The following is a 14204-nucleotide window of genomic DNA, read 5'->3' on the forward strand; positions in this document are numbered from 1 at the left end:
GTGTTGGGGTTTTCATGACTCATTCATTCATTCACTCAACAACTGTGTGTCAGGCTCTATTCTGGGCAATGGGGTTGCAGCTATAAACAACCTGGTACCTGCCCACGGAAAGGTCACAATTTGCTGGGGGTGACAAACATCAAACTAAGAAATGTCCAACATCATTTCAGTAAGGAACTAGCCATGCAGAAAGTGGGAGGGGGCCCGCGAGTGTTTTGCAGGAACAGCGGATGCAGCAGCTCTGAGGCTGCACGAGTTTGGTGCGTTCTCATAATACCAACACTTATTGAGCGCTTCATGTATGCCTCATCCTTTCCAAGTGCATTCACGTGGATTATCTTATTGAATCCTCACACACCCCTGGGAAGCCGGGGAAGAGTGTCTGATTATTTATCATCATATTTGGCAGCTTGAGGAAATGGAGGCTCAGAGAGGTGAAGCGACTTGCCCAAGGTCACACAGCTGGGAAGTGGAGGAGCTGGGACTTGAACCCATGCCGTTAATCAACACAACTGCCACCTTTCACTTGGGACAGAAGGGAGGCCCACTTCCCTAGGCAACGGTATCAGAACCTGGGGGCCAGGGCCACGTGCTCTGCACCCTCTGGCCTCAGTCTTCCCATCTGTACAAGGGGGTGTGAGTTACTGATGCCCCTTAAGGCCCCTGGCCCAGAGACAGTTGGGTTCTCATGGGGGTCAGATTAGAAAATACAAATTTAAGACACCCAGTAAAATTTGAATTTCTGATGAACGAATAATTTTTTTTTTACTGAGTATGTCCCCAATATAAATACGCCTAAGTATAAATATATCACCAACCCCGGCACAACGCCAAGCTGCAGACTACAAGTCCCATAATCCATTGCGACATCCCTTTAGGAACCTTCTGTCATGATTTCTTGATTCTTCTCTCATTCTTTTATCCAAAAATTATATAAACAACTCACTGTGTGCCAGGCCTTGTGTTAAGTTCTGAAGAATACATCAGTGCACAAAGCAGACACACGTCTTTGCCCTCATGGTGTTAACATCTATATTTCTTGGGAGTTTTAAGTGATTTTTCCCGAACTTCTGCCAGGAAGACTTCAGCTCCCATGACCCCTTGTGCTTGTTCAATGAGACTACAATTCCCAGGAGACCTAGCGAATCAGGCCGGCCCTTCTCTTCCTTATTCCCAACTTTCCTCCGGGTCGCAAGGTCACGTCCTGCACAACCCCCTTCTCCCCCTCCTCCTTCTACCACAGCAAAGACAGGGCCTCAGTAAGTTCCGCCGATTATAGTTTTTTTTTTTAAGTCTCCGTATTTTCTGAGTTGGGGTTTATGTGAAACCTTAGTCAAACTGTCCACCATAGCCTCCTCTCTCGGGGAGTAACAGAATGGGCCTGCAATCCCCAGGTGGCTCCGCGCGCGCCGGGAGAACTACAACTCGCAGCAGGCAGCGTGGCGGGCGGGCGGCCCTCGGCGGTGCCCGCAGGACCCCGGAGCGGGCGCGGGCTGCCCGGCGCGGCGCCCGCAGGACCCCGGCAGCTACCCATGCCTAGGTGAGTTCGCGTGAGCCGCCGCCGCCGCCGTCCCGTCCCCGCCGCCGCCCCGCGCGGCCCCGCCGCCGGCCAGGATGCTGGAGGAAGCAGGAGAGGTGCTGGAGAACATGCTGAAGGCGTCGTGCCTGCCGCTCGGCTTCATCGTCTTCCTGCCCGCCGTGCTGCTGCTCGTGGCGCCGCCGCTGCCCGCCGCCGACGCGGCGCACGAGTTCACCGTGTACCGCATGCAGCAGTACGACCTGCAGGGACAGCCCTACGGTGCGTGGACCCGGGCCCCTGGCCTCCCCCCGGGGCCGGGCTTTCCCCATGGGCTCCTGACCTCCCCCACCTTTGTCTCCCCGCACCTGACCTCCCGCTCAGCTTCTCCCGTCCCCGGGGCTCCGGCCAGGATGCCCCCTCCCTCGGTTCGGTCTCTGCTCCCCGGGCACCAGGACCTGCCTCTCCCACCTGTCCAGCAGGAGTCCAGCCCGCAGACCTCACTTGGGCCGCCAGACACCCAGATCCCAGGCAAGTCCGAGCCTGGATACCTGGACCGACGCTAGGCCCCCAGCTGTCTCTGCCCCAGGGACCCGCCGCGCTGGCTGCCACAGCACCCCGGCCCCGTCCCCGACAAGGGCTACATGTTCCAGAACGCAGAGCTCCCTCCCACCTTCAGGCCAAGCTGCCCCTGCTCCTTTTATCCTGGGTCCTCTCTCTCTGATTCCCAGCTGGAACAGGGCCCCAACCTTGGGTCTTCTTCACTTGGAGTGGAGCCTCTCAACGCGGTTCTGCCAGGCCGAGCTGGCCACCCTTGCACAGCCCCTGGCACCCCGGTTTGTTTTGTCCAGTGCCTACATTCTGACCCCCTTCAGGGCTCAAGAAGTTCTGATCGCTGACCCCAGCCTGGCCCCGTGTCAAGGCCCATCTCTCCCCAGGCTCTGCTCCCTGGTCCCAACTCATGAGCCAGGTTCCTCAGGATTCCTTAGCTAATCCTTCAGTCCTCTGCCTTTGGGCTCCTGAAATCCCTTGGACCTCATTTCTTGCTCCCCGCTTTGGTGCATACCCACCCCTCGGCTTCCTGGAACACCACCGGCCCACCCACCCTGGCTCCTTCTCTCCAGGATTTCAGGCCCCCACGGCTGGATCCTGCCCAGCTCCTGTTCCCCGGCCCTGCTCCAGCGTCTGTCAAAGTTCTGACCCCAGTGCCCAAGTCATTCTGAATTTCCCCCTTTCCCCAGCCTTGCTGTATCTGGTGTTCCAGAACCTTCTGGCCTCTGGTTTCTCTTCCAGCCTGGTGCTTTAGGCCCCCACAAGTCAAGGCCTGCCCTCCCCAGTCCCCCTGGTCCCCTCATCTCTGAGCTCTGGTTCTCTTGGACTAGCCTCTCGTTGGAACATCAGGCCTAGCCTGAGCCCCCTGGATCCCCTGCCACTGCCAGGCTCCTGGGGAGCCCCAGTGTCTGGAGAGTTCCCTCAGATCCCTCATCACCTCAGAGTTATGTTGTTTCTGTTTAGTGCAGTGGTTGTCAACCCAGGGGTCGCTGAGTGATGACTTTGGGTTGTCACGACTGGGGGGCTCCTGGCATCGAGGGGGTAGGGCCAGGGGTGCTGCTCCACACCCCACAGTGCCCGGGACGGCCTCTCCCAGAGGATGATCGGGGCCAGATTGTCAGCAGTGCTGAGGGGGAGAACTTGGGGTTACAGTGATGTCTGTAGACCCCAGGCTCTCGACCGGTGGGGAGGAAGGCCAGGAGCCCCTAACGAGTGGGCAGTTTGTATGTGTTGTTCACATCCCCCTGGGGAGAGGGTTTCAGCCAGTGCTGTCACAGGTGGTCTTTGAGATGTGGCTCATGCACTGGAAGAAGGGGATCTTTAGCATCTTTTGGTGGTTAATCGTAATAAGCTTGAATAGCCACGTGTGACTAGCGGCTGCCGTCCTGGTCTAGAGGATCCTGCGGTCCAGCAGCAGGCCTGGATCCTAGAACTCTCCAGGTCAACCCGCCAGTCCTTCCCGCACCCAGTCACTCCTCTGTCCCCTCTCGCACTGCACTCGGAGCCTTGCCGGGAGCTCTCCCAGCACACCCAGCTCCACTCCAGGACCCTCGGGCAGCTGTAATCCAGCAGCCTGGATGCCCCGGATTCCCCCACTGCCTGCTCAGCGCTGACCTGCTTGCAGGTGTGGCCCCCTCTCCCCGCCGCAGACAGGTGCCGCAGACCCGCTCCCTGACTACATCATTCTCGCAGGTCTTCGGGAACCTTCTCTCCTTTCTCCCTGCCCTCCTGCCCTCCTCCCCTCCTTTACCTGAGTTCTTCGCCCCTGTTCCTGGATTCCTTCCCGTTCTTTTTTCTGACCCGGTGTCTCCCCCCACCCCACGTGCCCTCCTTTCTGGCCCCCATCTTTGTTGTTCATGGTGAGAAACCCGGATGCCAAGTGGGCTCGGGGGTGAGCGGAGGGGCCTGGCAGGGCGCCCACCCGTCTCAGCTCGCACGTCTACACCTCCACCCAGGTCACACCCGGCAGCGTCCCCCATTGGCAGGGATGCGAGGTCCCCGCCGCTGCCTGGGGAGATGCTGGCGGGATAGTCAGGGAAGGCCCGGTGGTGCAGAGGGAGTCCCGGCTCCTCCCCGGTGGCTCCTCCCCGGTCGCGGAACCTCTGAGGGCTGGTCTGCTGGGTCACTGCTGATTGCAGCGTCCCCAGCATCACGCACGCCCTCGGCTCCCGCCTCCTGGTGTAACCCTTGTTCTGGGCCTCCTTTCCCAACTTCCTGTTTGCTCCTGTTGAGAAACAGGCGGGCAGGGTACCGGGAAGGGGAGGCGTGTGCTCTTTGAGCTGGGGTGTGACCCCCCCACCCCGGCCCCCCGAATGGGCTCCGGCCTTTCTGGGCTGGGCCGCTCGTGCCCATCCCACTTGGTCCCCTCAGAAACAGCCCTGGGAGGTGGGGTGTGGGCATCCACGCCGGGCACGGGCTCCCTGCCCCTTGCTGGTCGGTGGCTTCGCGCTGCAAAGGACCAGTGCAACCCGCAAGGAGAGAGGACTGGCCCTGGGCCCTCGGTAGAGAAATTTGTGACCTCTGTCCAGATCTGGCCCCATTGTGGGAACCAGCGACTTCCGTCCAGGTGTCCAGCGCCCGCCCAGACGCAGGGGTGACCGAGGCTGCGCTGGCTTCAGCCTCATGCCAGCAAAGACGGGCTCTGCTCTGGGCGCTCAGCCTCTGGGGGCAGTTGGGGGGCTGGCGTCCACCTGGTTCTGCTCTCACCCCCTCCTTCCCATCTCTGGAAAGCGGGTCTCTGTAGGCTCCACAGGCGGCCCTTTGTGTCCCCACGCCGAGGTGACAGGTGACATCCGAGCTGCCCCCGGGAGGCTGCGGGCCCCTGGGAGGCTGCGGCTGGGACACGTGGGACACGGGGGAGGGGCCTGTCCGGCATTCCCAGAGCTTCAGGGGCCCCTGAAGGTCTTTGCTGCCCTTCCCCCGCCAGGCCCTCCCGGGCTCCCACGTTGCCCTAAAGCAGAGGAAAGGCCCCGGGGGTGGGGCTGGGGAGAGGCATACAGCCCCCAGCCTGGGGCGTATGGCCCAGTTTCGCTCCTTGGTCACAGACCCCGCCCCTGAGACAGCCCTGCCCTTTCCCACCTGGGGCGCTGTCCCTTCTGTGCTCTGCTGGGCCCCTCCCCCAGACCAGCCCTCAGGATGAGCTGTAGGAAGCAACCCTTTCCCGATGGCACATTCTTGGGAAGCAGAGGTGGGGACCTCGCTCCTGGCCCTGAGCCTGAGTCCGTCTGGGCCTGGTGCATCCCTGAGGACACAGGTGTCGCCTTGCCCGGCAGCCTTGACCTCCAGGCAGCACACTCTGGCTCCCTGGGGGAAGCAGACCTGTTTCTCTGCATTGTTATTTTGACATTCACTGTGTGGGTCTCCAGCTGGAGGCCCTAAGGGCCATATCTGGCCCCCATGTGCAGTAGGGTTTGTTTGCTTGCTTTGTGCATCCTGGGTCAGCCTGGGACCTGTGAGACATTTTGGACTCTCTGTGCCTTTGTCACCTGGGTGATCTGACCTAAGAATCTGGATTTCTGCCAGCATCCCGCTGAGTGCTGGTGACCCTGGCAGCTGGGGGCCTGCGTGAGCCCCCTTTCCCATCAGTCCAGGGATGGCCCCGAGGGCCCGCCGCTGCATGCCGTGCACCCGTGGGTGCTGGCGCCCCCTCCTCGTTCTGCTGAAATGTCCACGCAGCTTCTCGCTGCCTTTCTCCAGTAGAGCTCTCGGGACAGCAGTGCTCTGTGTCTGAGGGGACCTGCTGGCCTTAGAAAAGCGCTCTGTGCAATCCTGGCTGTAGCCTACTTCTGTTCAGGCGGGGAGGGGTCAGCTGCCTGGAAAAGCTTGTGAGAGGGGAGGGGTCCAAGGCGGAAGCAGCCTCTCCCTCCCTCCCGGATTCTCTTGAGCTTTCTTGAGCTCCCAGAGGAGAGAAACTCGGGTGGTCCTGCCCCCAGGGCACACCAGGCCACGTCTGGCATCATCTGTGGTTACCCTGACTAGGGGGCTCCTGGCATCGAGGGGGCGGGGCCAGGGAGGCTGCTCCACACCCCACAGCGCCCAGGAACGGCCCAGGGGGAGCAATGCATCCCTGACTGGAAGAAGATGGACAAACCCTGGTGTTTTCCTTCCTGAGGGGCTTTGGGGAGACCGGGCGTTGGTTCGTTCCATGTCCTGAGCCTGCTGGGCTGGGAGTCACCAGGCGATGCTGGGTTTGCACTGTGGTGAACGAGGTCCCTACCCCTGGAACCCCCAGGCTAGTTAGGGGAGTAGATAGCGAGGGCCCCGGAGACATGGACAAGGCCGTGTTAGAGCTGTGAGGGGAGGGGGCCACTGATCAGGTCGGCCAGGGCAGGGTTTGGGTTTTCCTCAGGTCATTGGGAACTGGGGGGGAGGGCAGTCCTGTAGCCTGGGGGCTCCCTCTGCTGGGGACTAGACCCTGGAGTGGGTGCTGGGCTCTGTGCTGGGGGTCTCCTGACCCCCTGGGCAGGGCGTGAGGCAGTCCCGGGAGCCACGGGGAACGCAGGGGAGGAGGGCTGGGGGGCAGGACCCTCTGGGTTCCGATCCCGCCTTCCGGGTGGGTGGCTTGGGGGGTTGCCGGCTGCTTCTGTGGGGTGGGGTGAGGGCACCCGCCCCTGAGCTGCCGCAGGGACGTGGGGCGGGGCCACAGCACCCAGCCTGGCAGGCAGCCCGCACGTCCTCGCGGGGCGGCTGGGTGGGCAGGGAGCACGTCACTTTCTGAGGGATGAGTGTGGCCGTGGTGCAGCGGCGGGGGGAGGGTGCCAGAGCAGGGACAGTGGGTCCAGCCCTGGTTTAGGAATGTAGGGGTGGGGGGGGGGTTGGTCCAAGGAGAAGGGTCTTAGTTTTCGTTGAGTTCTCGGAAGGCCCCGCGAGCCCGGGGTTGGGGTGGGTGCGGCTCCGGTGGGTGGGCGGCCAGCTGAGGGACCCCCCTCCCTGCAGGCACGCGGAACGCGGTGCTTAACACGGAGGCGCGCACCATCGACGCAGATGTGCTGAGCCGGCGCTGCGTGCTCATGCGGCTGCTGGACTTCTCGTACGAGCGTTACCAGCGCGCCCTACGCCAGTCGGCCGGTGCCGTGGTCATCATCCTGCCGCGGGCCATGGCCGCGGTGCCGCAGGACGTCATCCGGGTGAGGCCCGCCCCGCCCCACCGGCTCTGGCTCCATCCAGTCCAGCCCCCGGTGCCCGCCCTCCAGGGGCAGCCCCGGGCCCCCTCCCCGAAGCCGCCTGAACATTTGTCTCTCCCGCAGCAATTCATGGAGATCGAGCCCGAGATGCTGGCCATGGAGACCATCGTGCCCGTGTACTTTGCCGTGGAGGACGACGCCCTGCTGTCCATCTACGAGCAGACGCAAGCTGCGTCCGCCTCCCAGGGCTCCGCCTCTGCCGCCGAAGGTGGGCTCGGGGCGAGGGACGTGCGGAGAGGGGCACCGCTGTGCAGTTTCCAGGACCCCCTCTCCCAGGCTGGGGGATGCTGCGGTGACCTTGGCAGCCGGGAGCTCTGCCGTTTGATCGGTCCGGGGGCCATGGGGGAGAGTGAGCTAGCAAAAGTGGTCAAAGAATTGAGGCAAAAGGATCCAATCGCTGGTGTAGGAAAAGGAAGCTGGTCCTCAGAGCCAGCGAGAGTGGGCCAGGCAGGCAGGTTTGTCCACACAGTGGACTCGCCCTTGGGGAAACAGTTTGTGGGTATGTGTTTAAGCTGTAAAGGAAGGGTCATTCCTCCTGGCCAGATTATAAGCTGCGTGGATGCTAGACTGGGTTGTGGCAGACTGTGGCCCTCGGCCGCCTGTTTGTGTAAATGAGGTTTTATCGGCGCACAGCCAGTGTTACACACGGCTTATGAGCTTTCACACTACAGTAGGAGAGTTCAGTGGCTGTGACAGACTGGCCCACAGAGCTGAAAATTTCGACTCTCTAGCACTTTACGGAGAAAGTTTACCAAACCCTGGTCTGGATTAAAGTCTGGACGGTGGCCGTCTGCATTGTGGCAGCACAAGAGTGAGTTTTTGGCAAGATCTTAATTTCTAGTTAGAGTGGAAGGGAGGAGGAGTCGTCGGCTACTTGGTGGAATATTACGCAGCTGTTAAGAAATGGCATCAGGTGTGAGAAAGTGCTTATTTTATGTCGGTCGTGGAAAAAACAATAGAAGATCATAGATCAGGATCACAAGACTTTCTTAGGCGTAGCTTGTTTGTTTCGGAATAACGCTAGGGTTTGGAAGAAGTCGCGGACATACTACGGTTCCTGAGAGGCACCCTCCCAGCTCCCCCAGTGATGACACCTCCCGTGGCCATCACGATGGTGATCGGTGTCGTCGTTGTTGTTTTTCGGCCGCACCGCACGGCTTGCAGGATCTCACTTCCCCGACCGGGGATTGAACCCGGGCCCTCGGCAGTGACAGCGCGGAGTCCTAACCGCCGGACCGCCAGGGAATTCCCACGGTTGTGTTTTTAAATGTGTAAAGAACAGAAGGGCTTGAGACAGGGTGAGCTCACCAGCGTTTTAGGGCAGCCGCTGCCCCCAGGTGAAAAAGTGGCAGGCGCAGTGGACCGCTGGCTCGCATGGCGCGAGGTGGGCACCACCTCACCTCGGCTCAGGAGAGAATGGAACTTTCCTATTTATGGAACTTTGAGTTCTCATGCCGTCTTCGCTTTCGGGGCTGGGCGGGAGGATTGTGAGCCATCTGACGGGAAACTCCTGTTTCGGGGTCCCTGCTGAAGTGATCCTTGGGGAGCTGGGTCAGAGGTGGTGCACGCGCGTTTGTGACTTAGGAACGGTCCCTGAGGGTCCTGCAGAGCGAGGGCGCACACGCACTCCTCACCGGCCTGAGTGGTGTCCGGGTGACTGTCTCACCGGCTCTTGTACTGGACGCCCAGCTTCTCTCCCGTGTCCGGTTACCACATTGTGTTCTAGTCTGTGAGGTCAGTTCTGCTTTTGCTCAGACTGAACCCCTGGAGTCTGGGGTGCTGGGGTGGCGAGCGTGCTGGCTCTGGTCCGGGAACCCCCGGGCTCAGGCTGATCCCCCCGCCCCCGTCCTCAGTGCTGCTTCATACCGCCACCGCCAGCGGCTTCCAGATGGTCACCAGCGGGCTCCAGAGCAAGGCCGTGAGCGACTGGCTCATCACCAGCGTGGAGGTGAGTGCCCGGCGCGCCCCACCGCCCGTCCCCACTAGAGGGAGCCTCTGACTGGGAAATCGGATCAGATGGCTGCCCGCCCGCCCTGTGGAGAGATGGGCCTCCAGCCACACACCCTGCCCGGCCTCCTCCCCTCCTCCCCCCTGCCCCAGCGAGAGCCCCCTCGCCGAGTGGCCGGCACTTCTCCTGACGGTAACGTCCCGGGAGCTCAGCCGAGCTGGCCGAGAGCAGAGCTCCGGACAGCAATCAAAGCCTAATCTCGCGGCGGGAGCGGGGGTGCATGCAGGCGTCCAGGCCAGAGCAAGGTCCAAGTCCTCCCCCTGGCATTCTCCCCACCAGGGTCGGCTCCACGGGCCGCCCGTGGGGCTGTCTCGCTGCACCCGCCCCCACCCCGAAGAAAGCCTCCGGCGGTTTTGTTCCCCGCCCCCCACGAGGAGGCCGCAGCTGAGGCCTTGCGGAGCTGCCCTCTGTCCAGAGAGTAAGGGGCGTGGGGCCTCGGCACGTGCTGCCCCCGGCTCGGCCCCCCCGTGGGCCCTGCTGCCGACAGGATGACTTTCCCGACTGTTCCCTGCTGGGCTTGACTGGGGGCCGGTGTATGCGGGAGGATCTCGGCCGGGGCGCCGGACCCCGACCCCCCGAGCTCTTCCTGCGCTGTCGGGACCTTGCCGTGCCTACCGTCGGCGGGGCTTGGTCTTTGAAGGGTGGGCCTGGTTTCCCGGTGGCCAGCTCCGGCCACCCCCCGTGTCCGCAGTGTAGCCGGCAAAGCCGAGAGCACGGCCGCCAGGTGGGGGGCGGCCACTGCCTCGGGCTGGCCGGCCCTTCACGCCTGTGTCTCTGCAGGGGCGGCTGACCGGGCTGGGCGGAGAGGACCTGCCCACCATCGTCATCGTGGCCCACTACGACGCCTTCGGGGTGGCCCCGGTACGTCCGTGCCTCGGGGCCCCGTGAACAGCCTGCGGGACGGGTGTCATCGTGAAGCTTCACTCCCCCAGACGAGGCGTGACAGCAGAGGGAGGGGCAGTCCCCGGGGAGGCCCACGAGACCCAGCCCGGGGTTCTCACTGGGGGCCGATCACGCAGGCACCTCGGCCCGGCACGGCCGAGACCCCCGTCCCAGGAGGAGAGCAGGTGCCCGTGCGGACCCCGTGTCTGCACAGACACTGTCGGAACAGGGGGCCCCCCGAAGTCCGGTTCCCGGCGCCCCCAAGGGCTGGCCTGGCCAGCGTCCCTCCAGGCTGCAGGCCACCCGGGGCTGTGCCCTCAGAGCCCCTGGCACGGTGGGGTGGGAGGTTCCTGCTGGAGAACCAACAGCCAGCTGAACCGGACAGCGTGGGTGCTGGGAGGGCCTGCAGCCGGGCGTGCGCCCCTGACCGCGCCTTGCGGGCCGCCCCACCTGGGAGGCCAAGGCTGTCCTTGAGGACGCCGGGGCTCAGAGGCCGGCCCTGGACAGTCGGCTCAGAGCCGTGTTCTCACCCTTTTCATCATCCACCCCCACGGAGCCTTTTTAGACACCCGTGTCCTCGTTTTCCCTTTCCTGTGAAATTTTCTTAAATTTTTGAGATGTGATTCCCATAACATAAAATCCATCCTTTTAAAGCACGTGATTCAGAGGTTTTTAGTGAATTCACAAAATTGTGTAGACATCACTGTTCTCTGCTTCCGGAGCATTCCATCCCTCCAAAAGAAGCCCCGTCCCTATGAAGTCACCCCGCCCCTCCCCCAGCCCCCGACAGCCAGGAACCCCCTCTCCGTGTCTGTGGATCGGCCCGTCCTGGACGTTTCCCCTCAGTGGGGTCATACCCTGTGTGTCCTTCTGTGTCTGGCTTCCCTCACTGAGCACCCCGTTGCCCCCTCCCTGTGAACTTGAACGTCATTGCACGCCGTGTGTCAGTTGGTGCACTGTGACTGTGGGAGGGTCCCAAGCCATGCAGACAACCCAGTTTTTTTCTCTCCAAGAACCAGTCATTCCCCGTGGGGAATGTCGCGTTAGATCGCAGGACCCAGACGCGAGGGGGGTGTTCACGGCGCGGCGGGGGCAGAAGGCCGGAGGTCCAGCTGGAGGGAGCTCCCAGGGCAGATGCCCAGGCTGGACGGAGGCTGCGCACGGGGCTTCCCGCGTGCATGGAGGCCGGGCGGTGCCCAGGAGCCGTCGGTCTCGGGTTTGGGCTGCGCAGGGCGGGTGAGCCCAGCTGCGCTGGAGACGCGGACTCGGGGCGAGATGCGGAGGGGGGTTGCGGGGGTGCGAGACGCCGCATGTGGACGTGGGGTGACCTCGGCCTCCTCTCTGCACACCCGCAGTGGCTGTCGCACGGCGCGGACTCCAACGGGAGCGGCATCTCCGTGCTGCTGGAGCTCACCCGTCTCTTCTCCAGGCTCTATACCTACAAGCGCACCCACGCCGCGTAAGTGATGGGGGCAGGGCGCTTCCGACCCCGGAATCACAGTGTCGGGTCGTGGGGCCCAGCTCCTCCCGGCTGCATCCCCGGGAATCCCCCCCAGGAGGCCGGGCTGCCCTCGCTCCCGGAAGAGCCGGGACGCTCCAACGGCAAGAAGCAGAAACACCTGCGAGCCGGTCGCTGAGGCTGGCGTCTCCCCGTCGCGGCCCGGGCACAGCTGGTCACCGGCGTGGACGCTCGTCACTACGCCACGCTGCCCTGCGACGGCAGGGCCCCAGTGACGAGCGGGTCTCCCTGAGCTGCTGGGCCCGACCCCACGCATGCGGGTGCCCTCAGTGGCAGGGGTGCTCACGTCCCGGGCGGGGAAGGGAGGTTGAGATCAGGGTGTCAGCAGGACCGCACCTCCTCCTGAAACCCCAGGGGAGGGTCCTTCCTGCCGCCGCCGGGTTCCAGCAGTGACGGATTCCTTGGTCCCAGCGTCACGTGTCCTTCTCTTCCTCCGGGTGTCTCCCCTCTCCTATAAGGGCCGCCGTGGCCACGGCGGGATGGATGGGGCTGGGGGGGTGGCGCGGGGACATGATCCTTCACGACACCCCTGGCTTCAGTCCTGCTCGAGGGACGGGGTGCTGAATCGCCCGTCACTTTTTATTTCCCGGTTGGTCCACCTAGTCTCTCCTGGTCTCGAGAGTTCAGTGAGGCCCCTGAAGCCATGCTTCTCGCCAGAGGGGCAACCAGAGCTGTGCTTCTCACCTGGAGCCCCCGGGGGACACTGGGCCATGTCTGGGGACATCTGTGATCATGATGACTCGGGGGCTCCTGGCATCCATCGGGCGGGGGCCAGGGATGCTGCTACATACCCCACAGCACCCAGGACGCCCCGATGTCAGCAGTGCCAGGATAGGGAGGCCCAACCCTGAAGGCTGGTTGGATTTCGTACTTGCGGGGGGGACCACCTCCTCCTTGTCGGGGACCTGGACTCCCACGTGTCAACACTGGCGCCCCACTGCTTCCCGCCAGGTACAACCTCCTGTTCTTTGCGTCTGGAGGAGGAAAGTTCAACTACCAGGGCACCAAGCGCTGGTTAGAAGACAATCTGGACCACACAGGTGAGCGACCCCAGGGGCCAGGGTGGGGTCCGGGCCCCCGGTACTCCCCGCCACCTCCACCCACTAGCCCTCACTGCACTCAGATTCCAGCTTGCTCCAGGACAACGTGGCCTTCGTCCTCTGCCTGGACACCCTGGGCCGGGGGGACAGCCTGCACCTGCACGTGTCCAAGCCGCCCAGGGAGGGGACGCTACAGCACTCCTTCCTGCGGGAGCTCGAGACGGTAGGCGCCCCGCCGGAGGCCAGGCTGGGACATGGGAGCTTTGCGCACCCTGGGGCCTCGGGTGAGCCTCAGGTGGGTCTTTGGTGGGGGGCAGGTGGGCTTCTTCCTGGGTTCCAGAAGCAGGAGGTTCGGGGAGGGACCTGGGACCCGCCGCACGTGAGGGGCCTCCTCCACAGAGACAGGCGGGGCTGGGGCGCGGCCCGCGGGTGCCGGGCGGAGCCTGACAGTGCCCCTCGCAGGTGGCCGCCCACCAGTTCCCCGAGGTGCGGTTCTCCATGGTGCACAAGAAGATCAACCTGGCGGAGGACATCCTGGCCTGGGAGCATGAGCGCTTCGCCATCCGCCGGCTGCCTGCCTTCACCCTGTCCCATCTGGAGAGCCACCGTGACGGCCAGCGCAGCAGCATCATGGACGTGCGGTGAGCACTGCCGTCGGGGCAGGCATGGGCCGGGGCATCAGCCGGTCCTGGGGCGTCCGGCAGGCTTTCTGGAGGAGGTGGCGCTAGAACTGAGGGGCATGAGCCAGGAGAAGGGTGTGCCTCGGTGGAGGGAAGACTTGGGGGGGAAAGGCGGGGACCTCCCGGGGCAGCCCCCCACCCCGCGCCCACGCCCACTCGGGTCGGGTTGTGTTGCCTCTGAGGCTCCTCTTCTACGGTCCTGTGTTGCTGGCAGCCCTTGGTGTCCCTGGGCTTGTGGCCGTGCCACCGTCCCCGCCTCCGTGGTCACGTGGCCTCTCCCTCGTGCTTGTGTCCAAATTCCCCTCCTTATAGGGACACCAGCCGTGGGACTTCAGGCCCCCCTACTCCAGTGCGATCACATCTTAGCTAATAACGTCTGTGGAGACCCTACTTCCAAATCGGGTCCCGTTCCCAGGTTCCGGGTGGGCGTGAATCTGGGGGACACTGTTGCCCCCACTACAAGGCATTACAGCAACTCCACCCTCAGCAGCCCATGGAGGCAGGTGTCCTGACCTCCCCCGAGGTCCAGAGGAGGAGATTGGCCCGGGGCCGCCAGTCACTGAGGCAGACGCGCGTCCACAGGGCGCAGGCTCGGCCCGGGTGCCCAGGGTGCAGGGCGGCCCCGTCGGGGATGGGCCTGGCCCAGAGAGGAGCCCGCAGTGTGGGGGGCGCCCGTCTGCTGGGAGGGCCATCGCTCTGCTTGTCTTGATCGTTATCAGGTATATGCTCGCTCTTGGTTTTCGGCGATTACGAATGATGCGAATTCCTGATACCTGTGTTTTTAAAACTTGCCCTCGAAGGTCCCGGGTTGACTCTAAAACCCT

General features: G+C 63.3%; 1 protein-coding gene across 1 annotated transcript; it reads left to right on the plus strand.

The window, feature by feature from the left end:
* Positions 1-1202: 1202 nt before the first annotated feature.
* LOC102994682 (BOS complex subunit NCLN) lies at positions 1203-14199 on the plus strand (the record flags this gene model as incomplete). Its single annotated transcript, XM_028485122.2, has 11 exons — positions 1203-1259; positions 1395-1798; positions 7004-7194; positions 7315-7459; positions 9105-9199; positions 10040-10120; positions 11497-11600; positions 12612-12700; positions 12784-12923; positions 13163-13341; positions 14181-14199. Coding segments are annotated over exons 2-11 (1227 nt in total), but the record flags the coding sequence as incomplete, so codon positions are not given.
* Between the last annotated feature and the right edge of the window lie 5 nt (positions 14200-14204).

This window comes from Physeter macrocephalus, unplaced genomic scaffold, assembly GCF_002837175.3.
Source record: "Physeter macrocephalus isolate SW-GA unplaced genomic scaffold, ASM283717v5 random_362, whole genome shotgun sequence".
Taxonomy (NCBI): Eukaryota; Metazoa; Chordata; class Mammalia; order Artiodactyla; family Physeteridae; genus Physeter; species Physeter macrocephalus.